This window comes from Microcebus murinus, chromosome 18, assembly GCF_040939455.1.
Source record: "Microcebus murinus isolate Inina chromosome 18, M.murinus_Inina_mat1.0, whole genome shotgun sequence".
Taxonomy (NCBI): Eukaryota; Metazoa; Chordata; class Mammalia; order Primates; family Cheirogaleidae; genus Microcebus; species Microcebus murinus.
The window spans coordinates 8453619-8477003 of record NC_134121.1 but is presented as its reverse complement, the minus strand read 5'-3'; the positions used below and the strand labels follow the sequence as shown (position 1 = coordinate 8477003).

The 23385-nt window shown below is 62.4% G+C and overlaps 1 protein-coding gene across 2 annotated transcripts in view; it reads left to right on the top strand.

Moving 5' to 3' along the window:
* The window catches only part of RAI1 (retinoic acid induced 1), a 118934-nt gene extending 96139 nt beyond the window's left edge, over positions 1 to 22795 (top strand). For both annotated transcript variants that reach the window (XM_012747908.3, XM_075994072.1), the window contains 4 exons: positions 5918 to 11501; positions 16614 to 16707; positions 21099 to 21148; positions 21570 to 22795. In XM_012747908.3, coding sequence (XP_012603362.2) covers positions 5934 to 11501; positions 16614 to 16707; positions 21099 to 21148; positions 21570 to 21584 — 5727 coding nt within the window. In that variant the 5' untranslated portion in view covers positions 5918 to 5933 and the 3' untranslated portion in view covers positions 21585 to 22795. The remainder of the gene's footprint in view (positions 1 to 5917; positions 11502 to 16613; positions 16708 to 21098; positions 21149 to 21569) is intronic.
* Positions 22796 to 23385: the final 590 nt, after the last annotated feature.

Below are 23385 nucleotides of genomic sequence, written 5' to 3'. Positions count from 1 at the left end.
GGCTACTTGGAAAGGTGACAGAGGAACAAAGACCCAGAGCAGGGAAGGGAGCTGTGCTTTCTAGCAGAGGGCACAGCCAGGGCAAAGGCCCTGAGACTCGGAGGTAAAGGCTTGCCCGGGGTCACAAAGTCAGCACCTCTGTGCTGCACTCCTCCAGGGAGGTAAGCCACGGTCCCTCCAGGCACATGGGGTGGGGAGGACAAGGCTAGGGTGCAAGGCCAAGGCCAGGCTCTCTTATCCTTTGTTTCCTCTCAAAGCCAGTGGCCTGTCTCATCTGCGTAGTGCAGCCTCTGCAAGGGCAGGGCCCGCGGGGCCCTGGGGTGGAGAGAGGAGTGCAGCAGGCTGGGAGTGCCCTGTGGGTCCATGCAGCCCATACCAGCCTCTGGGCTGGCCCCTCGGTCTTGCTGGGCCTGAGACCCTGATTGTGTCCAATGGCATCAACCTGGCCTGGGGGAGGCAAGACGGGCTCTGCCCCCCAGGGGGTGCACTGGGCTGCTGCACCCCAGCCCTCTTACCTGTCTGCACCCCAGCAGCCGCCCCCCTTTTCTTGTCCTTAGGAAAGGCGGTGATACTTTCTGTCCAGTGGTGAATAAAGTGATCAAAAAAATATAACAATTGTCCACAAGACACTGATAAGCACAAAGCGCTAATAGGTGGGCTGTGCTCCGGGCAGCCTGCCCAGGGGGGCCCTTGAGCACCAGCAGCTGTGCCGAACCCTCCTCGCTGGCCCACACCTCACAGTCTACCCTCAGCCCTAAACGCGGCCAGGGTCTCCAAGCATGGACGCTGCGTCCCAGGCACGGGCACTGTGGGCAGGGGTGTGGGGACACAACTTAGCATCAGGGGACCTGAGCACAGGACACGTGCAGTGTGTCCACCATGCAGGCGTGGTGTCCTCCTGGTGGGTTCGGCCCTGCAGGGAGGGTCCCATTCAGGTGGCTCAGTAGACCTCAGCTGCCACCACAGCCCGGTCCCTGGTCCCTAGAGGAGACAGCATTGGTGGGCTTCGAGAGGGGGCTTCCCGAATGCCTAGAAAGTCCAGAAGCCTCTGCTCCCCACTCAGACACCCTCCAGAGAGCCCTGAGCCCCAGCCTCACTGGGGTCCCTAGCCCCAACTAAGGAGCCTGGCCCCTACTGTTCACCCCACCACTGGCCTCCCCACGTTCTGGCCCCCAGGCGTGCAGAGGACATGCTGGACACCCCGTGGGGGCCCGTGAATGAGGAGGGAACATACCCTAGTGTTGCCCACGAGGGTGTTCTAGAAAGGCTGTGCTTTAGGGAGGCGCTGTCTTCTCCTCTGGGTTCTTTATGCCACAGGGTAGTCCCCGCTCTGCCCCAAGCCAGCATCTCTCAGCCAGCTTGGGTCCCTCCCCTCTGCTGGCCCATGGACCCGGACCTGTCCCAGAGGCCTGTCTTGTGGGCCCCTTGGAGACTCATCCCTTCCTCCCACTCAAGCCAGGCCCTCAGGACCTAGAATGCGCCCCACAGAGCAGCCTTGATCAGGCTGGTGTTTTTGCATTCTAATTGAGGTATCAAATCTTCACTCATCACCCACAACACATGGGGGGCCCGAGGGGTGCTACCTTCTCCTCTCCTCCTGGACACTTACCCTTCTCCCTGTCCCCAGCCTCCAGCCCCTTCTTCCTCTGGTTCCCAGGCCTTGAGTGGGTTGGGTTTTTAATTTTTTCCCCTGCAGCTACAAATCAGGAAACCAGGTCATAAAACAACCTTAGGTAAGTAGGTGGGCTGTTTCTCTCTCTTTCTCTGCTCCTCCCCCTGCCCCTACCCCCCTCTCCCTGAGGAAGGAAATTCCAGAGGTGCCTCCCTCAGTTCAGGCCCCTGGGAGCTGGCAGCTCTGGCTCGCATGTGCCCATTTCCCCGACTGGGGGCCCAGCCCTGGGGTCTGGAGAGGCTTCGGTCCTAGTGACCTCTCCCCGAAGCTGCCCAGGGAACAGTAGTTGCGTGGTGGTGACAGTGGTGGCCAGTGACCATCACGGCGCACCTGTAGATCTACCCAGGGTGGGTCTGGCTGCTTAAAGACAGGGCAAAGGTAGCAGTGGGGGCCTGCCTGCCTCGCGCCACAACGCCTGTCTCCCCACCTGGCCCGGGGTACCTGCCTCCAACATGGGCATTCTCCGAGTGGGGTCCAGGTGGGGGGCATCCACTGAGGAGCTTCCCTGTGGGGCTCAGCAGGTCCCTGGCCCCTCTGAACCTCACTTTCTTCTGAGAAAGGGGCAGAACAGAACGCTGAGGGAGAAGCCGTGCAGAGGGGCGCCGGTGGCTGTGGCGTCCCTGCATCCCTAGGTGTTGGCTGGGAGGGCTGGGGTCTTTGCCAGAGAAAAGGGCTGTGCCCTGGAGGGCGTCTGGGGTCTCACGAGGCCCCACACTATTTCATGGCTGCGTAGGTGGCCGGGGGTTGGGGGGCCCATCGCTGTGTCAGGGAGGTCCCGGGGCGCTGGGTGCTGCAGGCCTGAGCTCACGCTCCTGTGCTGTCGGTCACACAGAAGACTGATTTGCCCAAGTCCGGCTCCAGTGTCCGTGTCTGGCCCTTAGAGGATGCCAGGACTTCCTCCCTCCCGCCTTCCCGCCTGCCACCTGGTTTCAGCAAGGACTTTATTTTTTATTTATTTTTTTTGAGACAGAGACTCACTGTGTTGCCCCCCGCTAGAGTGCTGTGGCATCAGCCTAGCTCACAGCAACCTCAAACTCCTGGGCTCAAGCGATCCTCCTTCCTCAGCCTCCCAAGTAGCTGGGACTACAGGCATTGCCACCATGCCCGGCTAATTTTTTCTATATATATTATTTGGCCAATTAATTTCTTGCTGTTTTTAGTAGAGACGGCGTCTCGCTCTTGCTCAGGCTGGTTTCGAACTCCTGACCTCGAGCGATCAGCCCGCCTCGGCCTCCCAGAGTGCTGGGATTACAGGTGTGAGCCACCGCGCCCGGCCCAGCAAGGACTTCAGAGACAAGGCCTGGACCTGTGTCTGGGGGAGAGGAGGTGGGGCAGGGAGTGGGGACCCTCAGGGCAGGGGGTTGGGCTGGAGCAGGGGGAGCCCAGGGAGTGGGGGGCCCTCTTCCTCCAACCCAAGACAGAGGCCAAACCCACAACCTGCCCCTTTGGCCACTTCCCCCCTGCCACAGGTTCAGAGGTCACTGTTGCTCTGGCAGGGGGCCTTTTTCTGCCCCCTCCTCTTCTGATGCCACTGCCTTCCCCTCTCCCTCTTCCTAGTCCTTTCCTAGTGCTCTTGAAAAGTAATCATAATCATAATAATTAATAACAACAGAGCCCACGGCAGGCCTGAGGCAGCTCTTAAAGAGGCAGCACCCCATTTTCTCCTGGCAGAGCCGCAGGACCCAGTGGCTCTGAGAGGCGCCTGCTCCTTTGTTCCTGTGTCCCTCCCTCTGTCTGGGGTTGGAGGGTGGCGTTGGGGTGAGCATTTTTGCCTGCTTTCTCCATCAGGCACTGGGCTTCTCATATTTTAATTGAACTGTCTTTTCTTAGAGATAGATGCTTTCACCGCATCCAGCTGCTCGTGTGTATTGGGAAACCCGCCTGTAATACTGTCGCTAAATTAAAAGACCAAGCAGCTGGACCGATTAAACAGGGAGGGAGCGATGGACGGAGCAGGCAGGGAGGGGACACTGGTAATAGCACCCCCCTCCCTCCCTCTCTCTCCCTCTCTCTCTCTCTCTTTAAATAATGTTTCTGGTAATGCATTTTGGAGAATGTGAAAAAAAAATAAAAAAGCCGTAGAAATGTTAATGATATCCACAGGACACTCAGCAGGAAATGAGAGTGATCTGGGACTAATAAAAGCAGAAATGTAATTTGTGCAGATATACGAGGCAGCCTTCAGAGTGGTCTTGGGTTTGCACATTCTGGGCTCATAAACACCACGGGGGAGGGCAGGAGGGCGCAGGCCCGGGGCCTCAGCCCAGGGCAGCCAGGGCAGCGGGTCACTGCCTGGGCAGCCCTGTGGCCGTCTGGCCAGCACCCTTCTCAGCCTTCTTAGCGCAGGTCGGGGCAGGAGGCGCAGGGCTGCCCGCTCGCAGGGAGCTGCCAGGCCGGAGCCTAGTGCGTCTCTAGGTCCTGTGGGTCGGCGTTGCAGCAGGCATCTCCTGTGACGTTTTGCCCAGGCTGCTGGGGAGGACTGAAGTGGGTCAGGAGGGCCAGCGCTTCTCCTGAAGGACGCCTGTGAGCAACCCAGGCAGGGAGGGAAGGAGGCTTGACAAGCCTGGTGGGCAGGGGCTGGGTGTGGGACGCGGTGGCTGGGTGGCTTCCCTCCCGGGGTCAGGGCGAGCTGATCCCAGGGCAGGGGAGGGCTTTGCTAACGGTTCCTGGGGCTGCCTGGCTGGCCTGGGTTCGCCCTGCTCAGGTGGAGGGAGGCCCTCCTCTGTCCCCCACCCTGGCTCGGTCCCCAGACACAGAATGAGGAAGGGCCAAAGAAGAGGGGTGAGCTGGACCTCCCTCCAGGGGCCGCCCCTCCCTCTCTCCCCATTTCTCTCCATCTCTGCCGCCTCTTGTCACATCTGCGTCTCTGTTGCTTTATTCCTTCCTTACCCTCAAATGATCCTAGAACCGTAGCCTGAGGCAGGCCACCCCTTCCTCTTTGGGCATTTGGGAACAAGACCTGGAAAGTCCCATGTCCCCTCCTGGGGGCCTGGGCCGTGCAGGCGGAGCTGAGCCTCCCTCTTCCTGCCTCTGGGCCACCGTGGTTCTGGGTGAATCCCAAGCCCTCTGGGACTCGGCCGGTGGCGGCCAGCCTCTCGACAGGACTCCTGTACAGCCTGGGGAGCTCCTCTCCCTGCCATCCCTCCTCTGAGGGTCTCCTGGGGTGGTCAGGCCAGCCAGTCAGTCGGGAGAACCTGTAGCCTGGATGCCTAGGGTCTGGCCCTGTTGTAAATCCAGTTGTCTGCCCTGGAAGGTCCCACCATGCCACCCCGGGTCATTTCCGGACCCAGGATCCTGCTGTGGGGCAGGTTAGAGCCCGCCTGGGCCCCAGCCCCTAAAATCGTAACCAGATGGGCTCTTGGGTGCGGCCTGCCCTGGCTCTGACCTGCGGAGGTGGGGAGGGGCCCGGCCAGGAGGAACAGGGCTGCGTCACCCCAGTGCAGGAGGGGCCGGGCTGCTGTGCTCCCACGGCTATGGGACTGCAGCTCTGTCGCACATTAGTATGCGCTCCCTCACTCTGGGCCACGCAATCTGTTTATGCACCTATGATATCAAAAACAGGAGGCAGGTGCTGCCGTCCTGCGTTCCTGGGAGTCAGAGGAGGGACATTTTATGTCTACAGTGGCTTGGCAGCCCCTAATCGACGTCTGCTAGAAGGAACAGACAGATTCCAGATGGCATGGCGGTGGCAGAGGTGTGTGTGCGTGTGAGTGCATGCACATGCGTGTGCGCCTGCCCTGTGTACGCGCTCAGCAGGCCTCGGCAAGCGGCCTCCTGGCCTCCCCCAGGGCAGGGCAGGGCAGACCCTCTTCAGTCCCCAGCATGGCTGGGTCACGCTTGAACACGGCCGCACAGGGACTAGATTACAGGATCCAGCAGGCCCCAGGGGACGGAGGAGCGGGAATTGCTCTGCTAAATGATTTTGAGCTGTCAGGAAGGGCTGGGAGTGGGGGGAGGAGCGGGCCAGGAGGAGGGTCGGTGGCAGCTCTCCAGTGACCTGGCGCTGGGCAGCTGGTTTTGCACCTCCTGCACAGGGGCCATCCTTGGTGAGGTTCCGCTGCAGGCGGTGTGGGAGCGGGAATCTCGGCGCACTCCTCTCTGACACAGAAGTTGTCAATACGTGCACAGCAGAAGGCGCGGGAGGGGAAGGCAGGTGGGAGGTGCTTTCTGAGGCAAAAGGAAGTGGCCCATCTTAATCTCTCCCTCTGCCCCCTCCCCACTCGCCCTCCCTTTTTCTTTTCACAGATAACCAGCCCGAGTCATGCAGTCTTTTCGAGAAAGGTGTGGTTTCCATGGCAAACAACAGAACTACCAGCAGACCTCGCAGGAAACATCACGCCTGGAGAATTACAGGCAGCCGAGTCAGGCCGGCCTGAGCTGCGACCGGCAGCGGCTGCTTGCCAAGGACTATTATAACCCCCAGCCTTACCCAGGCTACGAGGGCGGTGCCGGCACGCCCTCCAGCACCGCAGCGGCAGCAGCGGCGGAGAAGTACCATCGAGGCAGCAAGGCCCTGCCTGCCCAGCAGGCCCTGCAGGGGAGGCCGGCTTTTCCCGGCTACGGTGTGCAGGACAGCAGCCCCTACCCTGGCCGCTACTCCAGCGAGGAGAGCCTACAGGCCTGGGGGGCCCCGCAGCCACCACCCCCTCAGCCACAGCCCCTGCCAGGGGGGGTGGGCAAGTATGACGAGAACTTGCTGAAAAAGGCAGCGGTGCCCCCCGGCAGGCAGTACCCAGAGCAGGGTGCCCAGGTGCCCTTTCGGACTCACTCCCTGCATGTGCAACAGCCGCCCCCGCCGCCGCCACAGCAGCTGCCGCAGCCCCAGCAGCCCCTGGCGTACCCCAAACTCCAGAGACAGAAACTGCAAAACGACATTGCCTCCCCTTTGCCCTTTCCCCAAGGCAGCCACTTCCCCCAGCACTCCCAGTCCTTCCCCACCTCCTCCACCTACTCGTCTGGCCAGGGCGGCGGGCAGGGTGCCCACTCCTACAAGAGCTGCACGGCGCCGTCCGCCCAGCCCCACGACAGGCCGCTGACCGCCAATGCCAGCCTGGCCCCGGGGCAGCGGGTCCAGAACCTTCATGCCTACCAGTCGGGCCGACTCGGCTACGACCAGCAGCAGCAGCAGGCCCTCCAGAGCCGGCACCATGCCCAGGAAACCCTGCATTACCAAAACCTCGCCAAGTATCAGCACTACGGGCAGCAAGGCCAGGGCTACTGCCAGCAGGACGCGGCCGTCCGGACCCCGGAGCAGTACTACCAGACCTTCAGCCCGAGCTCCGGCCACTCGCCCGCTCGCTCCGTGGGCCGCTCGCCTTCCTACAGCTCCACGCCGTCCCCGCTGATGCCAAACCTGGAGAGCTTCCCCTACGGCCAGCAGCCGCTCGGCACGGGCGCCTTCCCCACGGGCATCGCCGACCACAGCCACTTCATGCCTCTGCTCAACCCCTCCCCGACGGACGCCACCAGCTCTGTGGACACCCAGGCTGGCAACTGCAAGTCCCTGCAGAAGGACAAGCTGCCGGAGAACCTGCTGTCGGACCTGAGCCTGCAGAGCCTCACCGCGCTGACCTCACAGGTGGAGAACATCTCCAACACCGTGCAGCAGCTGCTGCTCTCCAAGGCTGCTGTGCCGCAGAAGAAAGGTGTCAAGACCCTTGTGTCCAGGACGCCGGAGCAGCACAAAAACCAGCACTGCAGCCCGGAAGGCAGCGGCTACTCGGCCGAGCCGGCGGGCACGCCGCTGTCGGAGCCGCTGAGCAGCACGCCACAGTCCACGCACGCCGAGCCGCAGGAGGCCGACTACCTGAGTGGCTCGGAGGACCCGCTGGAGCGCAGCTTCCTCTACTGCAACCAGGCCCGCGGCAGCCCCGCCAGAGTCAACAGCAACTCCAAGGCCAAGCCGGAGTCCGTGTCTACCTGTTCTGTGACCTCGCCCGACGACATGTCCACAAAATCTGACGACTCCTTCCAGAGCCTCCACAGCACTCTGCCGCTGGACAGCTTCTCCAAGTTCGTGGCCGGCGAGCGGGACTGCCCGCGGCTGCTGCTCAGCGCGCTGGCCCAGGAGGACCTGGCCTCCGAGATCCTGGGGCTGCAGGAAGCCATCGGCGAGAAGGCTGACAAGGCCTGGGCCGAGGCACCCGGCCTGGCCAAGGATGCCAGCAAGCCGCCCTTCCCGCTGGAGAACCACAGCGCCTGCCTGGACTCTGTGGCCAAGAGCGCGTGGCCAAGGGCTGGGGAGCCGGAGGCCCTGCCCGACTCCTTGCAGCTGGACAAGGGCGGCAACACCAAGGACTTCAGCCCAGGGCTGTTTGAAGACCCTTCTGTGGCCTTCGCCACCCCTGACCCCAAGAAGACACCTGGTGCACTCTCCTTTGGCACCAAGCCCGCCCTTGGGGCAGCTGCTCCAGACCCCACCACAGCAGCTTTCGACTGCTTCCCGGACACAACCACCGCCGGCTCTGCAGACAGCGCCAACCCCTTTGCCTGGCCAGAGGAAAACCTGGGGGATGCTTGTCCCCGGTGGGGACTGCACCCCGGCGAGCTCACCAAGGGCCTGGAGCAGGGCGGGAAGGCCTCGGACGGTGTGGGCAAAGGGGATGCCCATGAGGCCTCTGCCTGCCTGGGCTTCCAGGAGGAGGGGTCCCCTGGGGAGAAGGGGGCCTCGCTGCCCGGGGACTTCAAGCAGGAGGAGGCGGGCGGGGTGAAGGAGGAGGCGCGCGGGCTGCTACAGTGCCCCGAGGTGAGCAAGGCCGACAGGTGGCTGGAGGACAGCCGGCACTGCTGCCCTGCCGACTTCGGGGACCTCCCGCTGCTGCCGCCCACGGGCAGGAAGGAGGACCTGGAGGCGGAGGAGGAGTACTCGTCCCTGTGCGAGCTCCTGGGCAGCCCCGAGCAGAGGCCCAGCATGCAGGACCCGCTCTCGCCCAAGGCCCCGCTCATCTGCACCAAGGAGGAGGTGGAGGAGGTGCTGGCGCCCAAGGCCGGCTGGGGCTCACCCTGCCACCTCTCTGGGGAGTCCGTCATCCTGCTGGGTCCTACTGTGGGCGCCGAGTCGAAGGTCCAGAGCTGGTTTGAGTCCTCTCTGTCCCACATGAAGTCAGGTGAAGACGGGCCGGGCGGGGAGGGGGCCCCGGGGGATTCCGCCGCCTCGGACGCCTCCCTGGCCCAGAAGCCGAGCAAGCCTGCTGTGCCCGAGGCACCCATCCCCAAGAAAGAGCCCGTGCCACGGGGCAAAAGCCTACGGAGCCGGCGGGTGCACCGGGGGCTGCCTGAGGCCGAGGACTCCCCGTGCAGGGCACCGGCACTGCCCAAAGACCTCTTGCTCCCCGAATCCTGCACAGGACCCCCCCAGGGACAGATGGAAGGCGCCGGGGCCCCGGGTCGGGGGGCCTCGGAAGGGCTGCCCAGGATGTGTACCCGCTCCCTCACAGCCCTGAGCGAGCCCCGCACGCCTGGGCCCCCAGGCCTGACCACCACCCCGGCGCCCCCAGACAAACTGGGGGGCAAGCAGCGAGCCGCCTTCAAGTCGGGCAAGCGGGTGGGGAAGCCCTCCCCCAAGGCCGCGTCCAGCCCCAGCAACCCGGCCGCACTGCCAGTGGCCTCCGACAGCAGCCCCATGGGCTCCAAGACCAAGGACGTGGACTCGCCCAGCATGCCCGGCAAGGACCAGCGCTCCATGATCCTTCGGTCCCGCACCAAACCCCAGGAGGTCTTCCACGCCAAGCGGCGGCGGCCCTCCGAGAGCCGGCTCCCCAACTGCCGCGCCGCCAAGAAGCTCCTTGCCAACAACCACCTGCCGGCCACGTTCAAGGTCTCCGGAAGCCCCCAGAAGGAGGGCAGGGGGAGCCAGCGGGTGAGGGTCCCCAAGCCCGGTGTAGGCGGCAAGCTCTCTGACCGGCCCCTCCACGCGCTGAAGAGGAAGGCGGCCTTCATGGCGCCCGTGCCCACCAAGAAGCGGAACCTGGTCTTACGGAGCCGCAGCAGCAGCAGCAGCGCCAGCACCGGCGGCAACGGTGGGGACGGGAAGGAGGAGGGGCCTGAGGGCCCCCCCACTCTTTTCAAGAGGATGTCTTCCCCCAAGAAAGCCAAGCCCGCCAAGGGCAACGGGGATCCCCCCACGAAGCCCCCGCCCCCGGAGACCCCCGACGCCTGCATCAAGCTCGCCTCGAGGGCGGCCTTCCAGGGGGCGATGAAGACCAAGGTGCTGCCACCTCGGAAAGGCCGGGGCCTGAAGCTGGAGGCCATCGTGCAGAAGATCACCTCGCCCAGCCTAAAGAAGTTCGTGTACAAGGCGCCAGGGGCCTCCCCTGGGAACCCTCTGAGCCCGTCCCTCCATGAGAAAGACCGCGGCGGGCTCAAGGGTCCAGGGGGCAGCCCCGTGGCGGCAGAAGAAGGTCTCTTAAACGTGGGCACCGGGCAGAAGCTCCCAGCGGCTTCAGGGACAGACCCGTTATGCAGAAATCCGACCAACAGATCCTTAAAAGGCAAACTCATGAACAGTAAGAAACTGTCCTCAACGGACTGTTTCAAAGCTGAGGTCTTCACGTCCCCCGAGGCCCTGCCAGCCGGGGGAACCACCCTGGCACCCAAGAAGAGAAGCCGGAAAGGCCGGGCTGGAGCCCTCGGACTCTCCAAAGGCCCCCTGGAGAAGCGGCAGTACCTTGGCCCGTCCTTGCTCCTGAGTCCCCGAGACAGGGCCAGCAGCACGCAGGGCAGCGGCGAGGACGGCTCTGGTGGAGGAGGCAAGAAGCCAAAGACGGAGGAGCTGGGCCTGGCCTCCCAGCCCCCCGAGGGTCGGCCCTGCCAGCCCCAGACGAGGGCACAGAAGCAGCCAGGCCACACCAACTACAGCAGCTATTCTAAGCGAAAGCGCCTCTCTCGGGGCCGGGCCAAGAACGCCGCCTCCTCGCCCTGTAAGGGGCGTACCAAGCGGCGGCGGCAGCAGCAGGTGCTGCCCCTGGATCCCGCAGAGCCTGAAATCCGCCTCAAGTACATTTCCTCTTGCAAACGGCTGAGGGCAGACAGCCGGACCCCGGCCTTCTCACCCTTCGTGCGGGTGGAGAAGCGAGATGCATTCACCACCATATGCACTGTTGTCAACTCCCCTGGGGACGAACCCAAGCCCCACAGGAAGCCTGCCTCCTCTGCCTCCTCCTCTTCCTCCTCCTCCTCATTACTCTCCTTGGACGTGGCTGGGGCCTCCCTGGCCACACTTCCTGGAGGCTCCGTCCTGCAGCCACGGCCCTCCCTGCCCCTCTCCTCCACAATGCACCTGGGACCTGTGGTTTCCAAGGCCCTGAGTACCTCTTGCCTTGTTTGCTGCCTCTGCCAAAACCCGGCCAACTTCAAGGACCTCGGGGACCTGTGTGGTCCCTACTATCCGGAACACTGCCTCCCCAAAAAGAAGCCAAAACTCAAGGAGAAGGTGCGACCAGAGAGCACCTGTGAGGAGGCCTCGCTGCCCCTCGAGAGAACACTCAAAGGCCTCGAGTGTGCAGCTGCCGCCGCCACCGGGAAGCCCCCCAGGCCTGACATCCCAGCCGATCCGGCCAAGCAGGGCTCACTGCGCACCAGTGCCCGGGGCCTGTCGCGACGGCTGCAGAGTTGCTACTGCTGTGACGGTCGGGGGGACGGGGGCGAGGAGGCGGCCACAGCCGACAAAAGCCGCAAGCATGAGTGCAGCAAGGAGGCCCCGGCAGAGCCTGGCGGGGACACCCAGGAGCACTGGGTGCACGAGGCCTGCGCCGTGTGGACCAGCGGGGTCTACCTGGTGGCCGGAAAGCTCTTTGGGCTGCAGGAGGCCATGAAGGTAGCCGTGGACATGGTAAGAGGCCAGCCCTGCCCGGGTGAGGAGCGCAGGGGTCCCAGGCACAGGCAGTCGGGGAGCCCCTCGGCTCTCCGGTGCTACAGTGCAGGCTGATCATGCCTAAGTCACAGCGGGCGACCTCAGGCTCCAGAGCCCCTGTGGGGAGTGGGGCGGGGGCGGGGTGGTGGTGTTAAGGCCCACCTTAGGCTAAGGCAGGACGGGTTCGCCCACCCTGTCCAGCCCGGGCCACCCCCACACTCGCCCAGCACCTTCCGGCTCAGCCCCCCTAGACCCACCGGCCCCTCCAGCTGTCAGCCGAGTGCGGAGGCCCAGAGCACGCAGGCCTCCCGGAACCAGGCGTCGGGGGGCCGGGCGGCCCACAAAAGCTCGTTGCCCACCCCATGCCTGTCTCCTGCGCCTCTCGGATGGAGCTGGGCTCGGGACGAGCCTCTGAAGCGTTTGACGCGTGGTTGGAACAGGGGACCTGGGCACAGGGCCCTCCCGTCCGCAGGACAGCCCGGGTCACCTGGCCAAGACAGGCAGGGCAGGCAGAGGGGCCCCGGAACCTCTAACCATCCGCCTGACACCAAGCTCCAGGGAGCCGTGGTCACCGAGTGAGCATCTGTGGACAAGAACTCTAGGCTGCCGCGTGCACGCTGAGACTTAACCGCTCCGTTCCCTCCCCCGAGCGTGGGTGTAGGAGTGCCCACCGCGGAGGGATCACGAGGGTTGAGTTACTGCCCATAGAGCTGGCAGAGCCCTCGGGCCATGCTTAGTGCTCTGGGTTTGGTCCCAGCGGGGGCCGTCCTAGCAGTGTCACCACTCAGTGCTGCGGCCTCTCGCTCACTCAGTCCCCACCTGCCTCGTGGCAGGCGGCAGGAGGTGCCAGGCCCGGGTGGTGGGCCAGCCTGGCCCCGGGCCTGTGCCCCGGCCCCACTCGCTCAGGCCCGAGTTGCCCCCGCCCAGGCTTCTGTGCCTGGCGCTCCCGGCACTGCAGGGGCAGCGGGCTCTCTCCACAGGCACCCGCCCTCCACAGCCCCGCCATCCCCCACCTCCAGTGCCCCTTGCCCTCGCCTGCCAAGGGGCAGCCCCGTGGGGCTGCGGGGCTGGGGCTCAGAAGGCTCCAGAGGACATAGACGTTCGCTGCCTGCACTTGAGCGATTCACTGGCCCTCCCCAGAGTAGCCCCAGCCCAGAGCCGTTGCCCCTGACCCCGTCTGCCACCCTGCTGCCCACTGCTCCTTCCTGGACACCCCCTGCAGCCACCCTGCTGCCCCTGCCCCAGACAGCCAGCCAGCCACGATGTCGCCCGTCCCAGCCCAATGTCACCTGGCCCAGCCCGTGAGGCTGGCTGGAGCCCCCTCCGCACCTGGCTGTGCTGCCCCTGCTCACTCGCAGGCGCCGGCCTCCTCCCCGCTGAGGAAGGCCCAGCCCACCAGGACACTCGCAGCTTCCCAGCGCCAGGCCCGCCCGGTGGCAGATGGCAGCCCCACCGTCCCTGTGTTGCCCTCTCCCCTTCCTGATCATTTTTTGCCTCCTGCTTTTCCCACTTTCTTGTCTCTCGTCACTGGCTCCTTCCCAGCCACCTTGAAACAGGCTCAAGTCTCTCCCATCATTAAAAAATAACGACTCTTAGATGGCCAGCCCTAGCTGGCGGCCACCTCCCCCTGCCTCGTGGGCCCACTCCTGAAAGTGCTGTCCACACTCGGCTGGCCAGGGGCTGCCTCGTGCCCCCCCCACACACGCACACGCACGCACACGCACGTCCCACTGGGCTGGGATCTGGTCTTCTGCATGTCCCCTGCAGCCAGCACTGCCTCCCTGAGCCAGGGGACTCTGAACTGCACACGCACTCCTGTTGGACGGAGCGCAAGCGCGTGTCAGGAGGCCACTGGGCCGCAGCTGGCGTCCTGCCGCGGGGCCGGCCCTCATGTGCGTCCTGCCCCAGAAACGGCCTGGCAGCCTCCCGCCGAGGGGGCGCCCTGGGAATGTCAGAGCCAGGAGCACACGCTCCAGCAGGTGTTTGCGCGTCACCTGCCAGGGAGGTGGAACACCCTGGAAGGATGGTCAGGGTCAGGGGCTCCCCAGGGTCCCTGGAGAGGGGCCCACAGGGTCGCAGTTCGGTCCCGCGGCTCCCTGCCTGGGCGGCACTGTGCTCCTTTGCGGTCGGACGGAGCCTGGTTCAAACTCCAGCTCTGCTGAGGGCCAGCTCGGTAACTCCAGGAAGGCCATTCACCCTCTGTGACCCAAGCCCCAGGAGCAGGACTGTGGGGTGACACGGAGCATCCAGGACCTGCCTGGTGCACAGTGGGGCTCAGTTTGCAGCTGCGTGCCTGGCCACTCACACCGGTCAGCACTCTGTCCTCACTTGGCTCTCTGGAAGACAGACCTTCTCTGCCCACCCCCAGGGACGCCCTCTGCCATCAGGGGCCCCCCGGCAGCCCCCTACAGTATCTGCTGTCTCTGAAGGCCCCACCTCCTGGGCCTCAGTTTCCCAGTCTGTCCCTTTCAACACTGTCGTGGACCCTAGCTCCTATCTAGTAGCCTCAGGATGAAGAGGGGACCCACAGCTGAGCTGGGCATTGTCGGGGGCTGGGTGGTATCTGCTGGGGTCCTGGCTTGGGCCCCTTGGCAGCTGGGTTCCTGTGACAGGGTCATAGGCTGCACCCCTGTGGGGCTGCTGGGCCAGAGGGCCTGAGGCCTTCCTCCACTCTGCCTCAGTTTCTATATGTCTAAAATGGCCACACAAAGGCTGCCTTGGGGGTTGTTGGGGGCCTCAGCGCAGAGAAGCCATGAGCCAGCAGGGCCCCTGTTATCCTTTTTTTTTTTTTTCTGACAGGGTCTCACTCTGTCATCCAGGCTCGAGTGCACTGGTATCATCACAGCTCACAGCAACCTCAAACTCCTGGGCTCAAGCGATCCTCCTGCCTCAGCCTCCCGAGTAGCTGGGACTACAGGCATGCGCCACCATGCAGGCTCCAACCCTTTAAACATCAAAACACCATGAGGTGACCGCATGCCTGTAATCCCAGCACTCTGGGAGGCGGAGGCGGGAGGATCACTTGAGCCCAGGAGTTTGAGATCAGCCTGAGCCAAGAACTAGACCCCATCTCTACTAAAAATAGAAAAATTAGCCAGGCATGGTGGTGCACGCCTGTAGTCCCAGCTACTTCAGAGGCTGAGGCGGGCGGATCGCGTAAGCCCAGGAGTCTGAGGTTGCTGTGAGCTCTGACACCACCAGGGTGACCGAGCAAGATCCTATGTCAAAAAAAAAAAAACACCCTGAGGCCACCGTGGTTAGGAAACTTAGACCTGGTCTGGCCCCACCCTTGCGTTTCATCATCCCTTTTGGGGTCAGGAACTGGGGAGAGGGCCCCAGAAGCCCAGGAGGCCATCCCAGACCAACCCATAAGGAAGCCTCAGCCCTGAGCAGAAGCAGCTGAAAACCTGGGCCGGGCGCGGTGGCCCACACCTGTAATCCTAGCACTCTGGGAGGCCGAGGCGGGTGGATCATTTGAGCTCAGGAGTTTGAGACCAGCCTGTGCAAGGGCAAGACCCTGTCTCTACCAAAAATAGAAAGAAGTTAATTGAACAGCTAAAAATATGTAGAAAATATTAGCCGGGCATGGTGGTGCATGCCTGTAGTCCCAGCTACTCGGAAGGCTGAGGCAGGAGGATCGCTTGAGCCCAGGAGTTTGAGGTTGCTGTGAGCTAGGCTGACACCATGGCACTCCAGCCTGGGCAACGGAGTGAGACTCTGTCTCAAAAAAAAAAAAAAAAAGAAGCTTAAAACCTGATATTCTAGAACATGCCCCAGCCCCTGCACTCCCCACCTCCCCACTCCCAGTTCATTTCTCAGCCAGGCCCTAAGGGTGGGCAGAGGCTTTCTGACCCTGGCCTCCCCAGGTGCTGGGGCTGGGGTGGAGCTTCTGCCCCAGCAGTGCAGGTGGTAGCAGAGCCTGCGGCCCCAGGCAGGCTGCTCAGCCTCTGGGCTGTCCCCGGGGAGAATAACAGCGCGGCATCCGCGTCAGGTTGCTCTGAGGATGAGGCTTCCAGCCACGCCTGGCACAGAGTAAGCTATTGTCATTTGTTTCAGGGGCTTAGCATTTGGGCACGGCCCTCTCTGCGGCTCTCTTCACCTCACTTCCCCACTGGCACAGTGACAGTGGTTCTGGAGTCTAGATGGCTTTGAGCCCCCTTCAGTGTTGCTCCCCAGGCCTCAGGTTTTGCTTCACTCTTCCAACAGCCTTCTTAGCGTGGCCATCCTGTCCTGGCCATGTGTGCCTCCAAACAGCTGGCCCAGGCGCAGGGAGGCCCCCAGTCTCAGCGGATGACTTTTTTTTTTTTTTTGATACAGGGTCTCCCTCTGTCACGGCGTCATCACAGCTCACTGCAGCAGCAAACTCCTGGGCTCAAGTGACCCTCCTGCCCCAGCTTCCCAAGTAGCTGGGACCACAAATGCACACCACCATACCTGGCTAATTTTTTTCTAATTTTAGTAGAGGCAAGGTCTCACTCTTCCTCAGGCTGGTCTGGAACTCCTGACCTCAAGCGATCCTCCCACCTCAGCCTCCCAGAGTGATAGGATTACAGGCTTGAGCCACCGAGCCAGGTGACATTGTTGAGACACTGAAGGACCCAGGCACCATGCAGGTTTACAGGAGATCAGCATGTCAGGATTGCCACGTTACCTCCTCTTACGGATCTGAAAACTGGTCCCAGGGAGGGTGACTGTCTCGTCCTAGGGGAGAACAGTGGTTCTAGGTTCTGTCTCCTGCTGTCAGAAAGGATAGAAAATGATGCTTATTGCTTTCACCTTTGCCTGGAATGGGAGCCTCAGTTTCACCATCTGTAAAGTGGGGTTAATGAAAGTTACCCACCTTGAGGGCTGTTTAGAAGCAGCCAGGGGACAAGGACATATGCCACGCTGCCCAGTGCATAGGAAGCACTCGGCAAGTGTCGGCTGGCATCCACAGCCGTAGTGGTGACCAGCATCACTGGCCTGAGGGGCCCTGCACCCACTGCTGAGCCTCCTTCCAACAGATTTTCAGAGACCCTCTTGGAGGGGGCGGCAGCCACAGGGGGCTGGGCTCTGCGAGACATTCACCCGCCTTCCCTCTCTCTCCATCAGACGTGTTCCAGCTGTCAGGAAGCGGGGGCCACCATTGGGTGCTGCCACAAAGGATGCATCCACACCTACCATTACCCATGTGCCAGCGATGCAGGTAGGAGTCAGCCCACGGGAACAGGCGGGCCTTGGCCTGTCCATGCAGTCCGGGGGACCCTGGCACAGCTCCTCAAACCCAGGCCCCGTTTGACCACTTGGTTTCCCTCTTCTCCTGCCCTAGCAATTCTCTATCTCCTCCTTCTCTCTACCTACACCTGTGGTGAGCAATGCCAGGGATATGAAAAGGAGGCTGTTCCCAGCCACCTGTTGGAGGAAAGCCCAGAGCAGCAATGAGGGAAGACAGAGGCCTAAATTATAACATGGAGAACTGTTTGAGGAGCTGTTGTGACCAGGGGTGGGGAGGATCTCAGTCATCAGAGAGATAGGGGTACTTTGGCTGGGCCTTTGAAGGATGAATAGGAGTTCACAGAGCAGAGAAAAAGGGAAAGGTTATATTACAACAACAAAAACTGAATGAGTTGGGGTAAGATGAGGTTCAATGTGAGACTGAGGCCAGTGGGACCTGTTGGCCACGGGGACCAGTTGGGGAAGGTTTTCAGCAGGGTAACAGGGTCTGGAGGCAGGACCAGGCTCCCCTAAATCCTCTCCATTCCCTCCTCTCATATGCTTGTTTGTTCTACGGCCATTATTGAGCGCCCACTATCGCCAAGCACGCAGCATGACAGGTCGCATGGGCCAGGGGGGTCCGGGAGCCCCAGCCCTCACTGACCAGGTAGGGGATGTGAGCCTTAGAGACGTTCCTTATTTCATCCAAAGAAAGCAGGTTGCAGTATCATGCTAGTCATTGATGACAGCAACCTTTTAGGTGGGTCAGGACCAACTTTGGCCTGGATTCAAGCCCTGGCAGTGGTCCTTACTGTGTGGTCTTGGCAAGTCCATTGCTGTATCCACACTCCGTTTCCCCACCTGTAAAATGGAGATTGTAACAGTCTCTTCTTTCTGGAGTTTCTGGAGTTGTTCAGAGCAGGACGTGCAGCCTCAGTCCTCTGTTGGCCCTGCCCCCATGCCCTCCGTCCCTCCCCGCTCAGGCCTGGACAGGAGTCACCACGACCAGCCTCACAGTGACAGCCCAGGCACCTGGGGCCTGCATCACCCTCCCGGAAGACCCTACTACCACCCCTCCTCCCCACCTGATGCCCTGCTGGCCCTGTCCTGGGCAGAGGGGACCACAGCCTATACCCTGCCTGCCCACTGGGTCCTGGGCCAGTGCCAGCCCTGGCCAACCCGCCCCGGGAGCACAGGCAGGACTCTAAGCGATGACAGTCCCTTGGCGGGGGCTGAGCTGCCAGCACCCAGCAGGGAGGGGACTTGCTGCATCGGGGACGTGGGGGTTCTCGCAGGCTCCTCCCTCCCACTCTGAGCATCATGAACCAGATTTTAACATGGATTCAGCCACTTGCCCAGGCACGTGGCCTGGCTCCCCGTAATAGCTACCCCGAGTCACACCGCTCCTCCAGTGATTCATTTAGCACCTGCTCCGTGCCTGGCCCCACGGCAGGCCCCAGGGCCACCTCCAGCTGCGTCTTTACTGACGGCTGCCTCACCCAGGCTGCGCAGCATGGCGTGGACAGCCCCGGACGTGGTGCCCTGCTTTTCTGGTTCACACCCTGTGCTTTTGCCCACCCCCGCGCTGTCCAGCCTTCCAACGGGAGTGGGCCAGGTAGGAAAGCCATGGCTCTTGCCTACAGTTGCGGAGACTAGATGAGGAGAGAGTCTGCACTGTGGGAGAGAATCTCGGGAGACTTCCTTCCAGGTGGAGGTGACATTTGAGCCAGGCCTCAAAAGATCAGGGGAGGTGGGCAGTAGCTTTCCAGAATTTGAGCAAGAGAACTTTTGTTTTGAATGAAATCTCAGAAGGATTCCCCATATAACAGGATCTCTGTAGAGCCACATGCGTTGAGGCCGCAAGAGGGCTGGGAAGACAAGACACTGGTGTGCTCACGGCTGATGGACTACTGCAAGGGTCCAGGCAGGAAGGGACACTTGCCTAGTACAGATAGAGCCATACATCCCAGAGACTGAGTTGGCACAGAATCCACAGGACATGCTGTAAGGGACAAGAGAGAGGGAGGTGTCAAGTCTGACATGCCCCCCCATGTTGGGGAGGGAACAGGCCCGAGCAGGGTGGGGATGTGCAGATAGTGTACTAGCTATAGCCGCTTAGCTACTGGCCCTTCTGGGCCCAACTTCATGGCTTGAACACCAACCGGTCACTATTTTCCACCAGGACACAGATGATCTGGGGTGGCTCTAGGTGGACCTGCTCCTTTCTGCTCCATGTGGTGTGTTGTCCTGCAGCAGGCTGGCCTGAGAACACTCTAGCGGTGGCAGCAGGCCTCGGAAAGGGAGATCACAGGCCGAGCCCTGCCCTAGGCTCTAGACCTCACTACGTGCTGTTGGCTGGAGCAAGTCCCAAGTCCAGCCCATATTCACAGGGTTAGGAAATGCATGCCACTTCTCATAGCCGCATAGTCACGCTGCACAGGACCGGGATACAGGGATGGGGAACCGCGGCGGTCATGGCAGTCCATCCACCACCCACGCAGTCCCTTTGCCAGTTTGCATTTGAGGCGTCTGTAGACATCCGAGCTGTCCAGAGACAGCTGGGCTCAGCATAGAGACTCACCGGCCATCAGGCAGTGTCGCGGGGCAGGCGGGCACTGCCCTAGAACAGCTGGCCGAGGAGGAGGGGTGGCCCCCGGGGAAACTGAGGAGCAGCAGCCAGAGAAGGTGAGGGAGCACAAGCGGGCCTGGCAGCGAGGCAAGGGAGGACAGGGTGTCAGGCAGCAGGGAGGGCTGGTGGGGTCACTCTGGCCAGCCTGGTGGGCCTGGGGAGTAAGAGGGAGCCAAGGGTCAAGCAGGCCAGGCTGCTCCGATGTCTGGGAGGCAGGACGTCTAGCAGACCAGGCGTTGGGTGGGTGCGAGGTGCCCACAGAGGCCTGGGTCAGGCTGCTGGCCTCTGCCCACAGGCTGGCCTGGTCTGGCCCACTAACTCTGCCTCCTTTCGGTCCTTATTAAGGTGGCCCTGTGGCCACCCTGTCAGTTAGCTAGGAGGTTCCCAGGTGCAGACAGACACCAGGAGAGGGGCCAGGTAATTGACCACTGGCTCTTCGCAGTGACTCCCCTCCCGACGTGGGAGGATGCGGGGAGTTGCTGAGAGCTCCCCTTGGCGGGAGTAGCTGCCCCGACCCAGGGGGCTGAGGCAGGCCTGGGGTTTAGCCCAGTGCTCTTTGGAAAGTCTAGTTCAGTCCCAGAACAGTGTCTGGTTCGTCTGAGCAGAGGGAAGGGACAGGCTGGTGACCTACCTACAGCAGCAGCCCCAAGATGGAGACGTGGGCAGTTTTCCAGTCAGAGGCACCCCAGCTTCTGGCATGAGTTGGTGGAAAGAAGGGGAGACAGTCTCCGAGAGGCCCCGCCCCTCTGCCCCGCCTGCTGCCTGTCATGCACCTGTCATGGTGCCACCCCCAAAGTGAGCAGGAAGAATGTGCCGGGGGCAGAGTGCAGCCTTGGCCAGTGAGGCCTCCTGGCCCTTTGTAGGTTTGGGGTTTGTTCAGAACGATGGCTGGCGAGGCTGGGAGGGAGGGTGGATGAGCCCAGAAAGGGACCAGGTCGGGGGTGGGGATGCCAGGGGGAAAAGGCAGGGTCTCCCTTCTGGGCTGGCAGGGGAACGGGGCCTCGCCGAGACAGCAGCACGCCCGGGCTGAGTGAGCGCAGGGAGCGGCCATGCCCGCTGTCCTCTCCGCCCTCGGCAGTGGCGGTGCTCTGGCACCCAGCTACGTGCTGGATTCGCTCAGACCTGAAACCTCTGTGTCCCCTCCTCTCCCTGCCCCCATAGAAACAAGCCCCCGAATCCTGAGCACCCGCTGCGTGCCACACGCGTGCAGGGTGTTTAACACACACTCTTCACGGCAGGTGGCATAACGCCCATTCTGCAGATGTGGACACCAAGGCTCAGCAAAGTATCTGACGCTCAAATCCAGGCCTGTGACTCCGCTACCCAGTATTCCACTGGCGTTCACTGAGGTGGCAATGCCTCTTCCAGGGGCTGGGCATACAGCTGGGGGAGGGGCCAGGCCGGTGCCCCTTGGAGCCTGCCTGCCAGTGGGCAGGGGACAGGGAGCAAGTGGCCATACATAGCTGGGCCTCTCCTAGAAGGAGAGTGAGTACCAGAATTGGGGGGTAGGGTGGTGCTTAGCCAGGGAGTCAGGGGAAGCCTCCAGTGACAAGGAGTGGCCCACGTGCCAATTGTGGCAATCGGGAAAGACTTCCAGGTGGAGGAGGAGAGGCGTGGAGGATTTTAAGCAGGATCCGATTTAGTCTGAAAAGAGCTGCGGCAGCCGGGCCCTGTGGGCAGTGAGCCCTCCTCTCCTGGCCACAGCGGGGAGACCGCACCCTGTCCTAACCACTGAATCTTCTCTTTGGTCACAGGTTGCATATTCATCGAAGAGAACTTTTCTTTGAAATGTCCCAAACATAAGGTAAGTGACCGCAGAGTTCCCTTGGGGCGGGGTCAGGCAGGAGAGAAGCCCCCCTCCCTTCTGCGGAGCCCCCGCGGGGCCCAACCCCCTCCCGCCCCCGCGGGCCGTGCCAATCCTCCAACGTTGGGCGGGGGGTGCGCGCTGTCACAAACCACGAGAGACCCGGCAGGTCCTGAGGGATGGGGCTGCCAGGGGCCGGGGGCATCCCTGGGAGCGCCTCCCCCCAGCTCCCCCCAGACAGGGATGCGCGGGCAGGCTGGGGCTCGGACGGTGCGCACGGAGGTGCAGGCTGACAGCGTGAGGCCAGCTGCCTGCGGCAGGGACCACAGCCACGCCGCCGGGGCGGGGCCTGTGACCTGGGAGGAGTTGACCCCGCGCGGGGGCGAGCCCGTGTAACGCGCGCTCGGGCCTTTCCTTGCAGAGGCTGCCGTTGTAACGCACCGCAACGGCCGGAGGAGCCGCCGGAGCCGCCTGCCCGCCGCCGCCGCAGCAGAGGAGCCGCCGGCGCGCCCCGGGCCTTTGAGCTGCTCCCAGCGCGGGTCCAGAGCCGATCCTTGATCTGGGTTCCGGATCTTGGATCCGGCCGCCCAGGGCGCAGACGCGCGGCCCCGTGTTGGGAAGAAAACCCGTTCCGGAGTCGCCTGCTCCCGAAACCGGACGGCACAGGGCGTCCTCGCCCACACCCCAGGGCCCAGGCTCGGAGACCGGAGCACGCGGAGCGGCCAGACTCCTCGGCGCACTCGGCCTCCGGTGGGGGTGGGAGCTGGCTTTGGCCTGGGGACGCTTCCCCTCCCCCCCGAAGTTCCAAGACGACGTGGCACACATTCCACGTGGGTGCTGCTGCCACCCCAGTCTGTCGTGGCCCGCAGCCGGGCGCCCTAGGGGTGGAGGTGGGGATCCAGACGGCCCTAGAAGCAGCCGCGGGCTCCCTGAGCGAGGCGGGGGTTAAAGGAAGCCTTGCTGCGGAGGGCTGGGCCAGCGGGAGAGGGAGCCGGAGGCTTTGGAGCAAACCATCCGAAACGTGTCCAAGCGCCCTTCCCACCCAGCCTTTGCCAAAGCTTTCGTGTGGTTCGGCAAAGCCAGGGTAGTCCTGGGCCTGTGCTCGGGGGATGTGGGCTCCCCGGGTGTGGGCGAGACTGGGACATCTTTTGGCTTGTGTTCGTCCCCTTCCCAGTCCACCCCACCCCTGGAGCCCAGCCTGGGAGCGCAAAAGGAAAGGAGATTCGACCAGAGCGCGCCTCCAGCGGACCGTCCCTCTGCACCAACACTGGGACCGCGGCGCCCACTCAGCACGGGAGCAGGGACAGTGCTAGATTTGTGTACAAAACCTGTGTACCCCTCTATATATATGTTACATAGAATGTATATATGTTGGGAACATGCTCGCTTCACCCGTGTGTCGCCGCCGTGCGTCCCGCAGCACAGAGTCCCAACAGGGTCCTTGGCGGGTAGGGGGCTCCCGCGATGCCCCTTCCCCATGCAGCCACCACCGGCCGGCCAGTCCCTGCCAGTCCGTCCCGTCCGCCTGTCTGTCCGTGTCCTCAGCTCTGTCCACGCTTCAATAGGCCTGACGCAGCCCCCAGCCCGGGGCCGCCATAGCAATTTCCTGTACATATGACTGTAAAATGGTAAACGTGTGTATTATATCTGGCCTCGTTATATAGTGTATATATATGTATACATATACATATATATAATATATATGAAGACTGTAAATGTTAAGACGACTAGTGTTCTTATTAGTATATTGCTTCACACTGAAGATTGTGTGTATCGAGCTGTTTCTAAAAGATGTTTATTTTCCTTAAGAGTAAAAAACAGTCATTGCATTCAGAAAAAAAAAGTCAATAAAGATACAACGATTGTTTTGGAAAGTCTGCAGCCCGTGGATTCTGACCAGATTACCCAGGGACAGGGGCCAGGCTTTGGGGGTGGGGGCACAGATGGGCCAGGGAGTCTGCCCCTTACTGTAAGAACTGGACGCCCCTGCAGCCCGAATGCCTCCCCCTCAAGGCTTCCCCAAGCTGTGAGAGATGACCAGGGGACAGAGTGGGGGAGCTGAGACACCCCGAACATACAGAGATCCAGTTGTAGCTCCTGTCACAACAGGTCCTTGAGGACACTTGAGTCTATTCTCCCATGTCACCCTAGGACCCGATGGGGGCAGAGCTGGTAGGTGAGAAGGGACAGCTAAGCCTATCAAGGCCCCAAGGTTGATCAGCCCAAAGGTGGCCCAG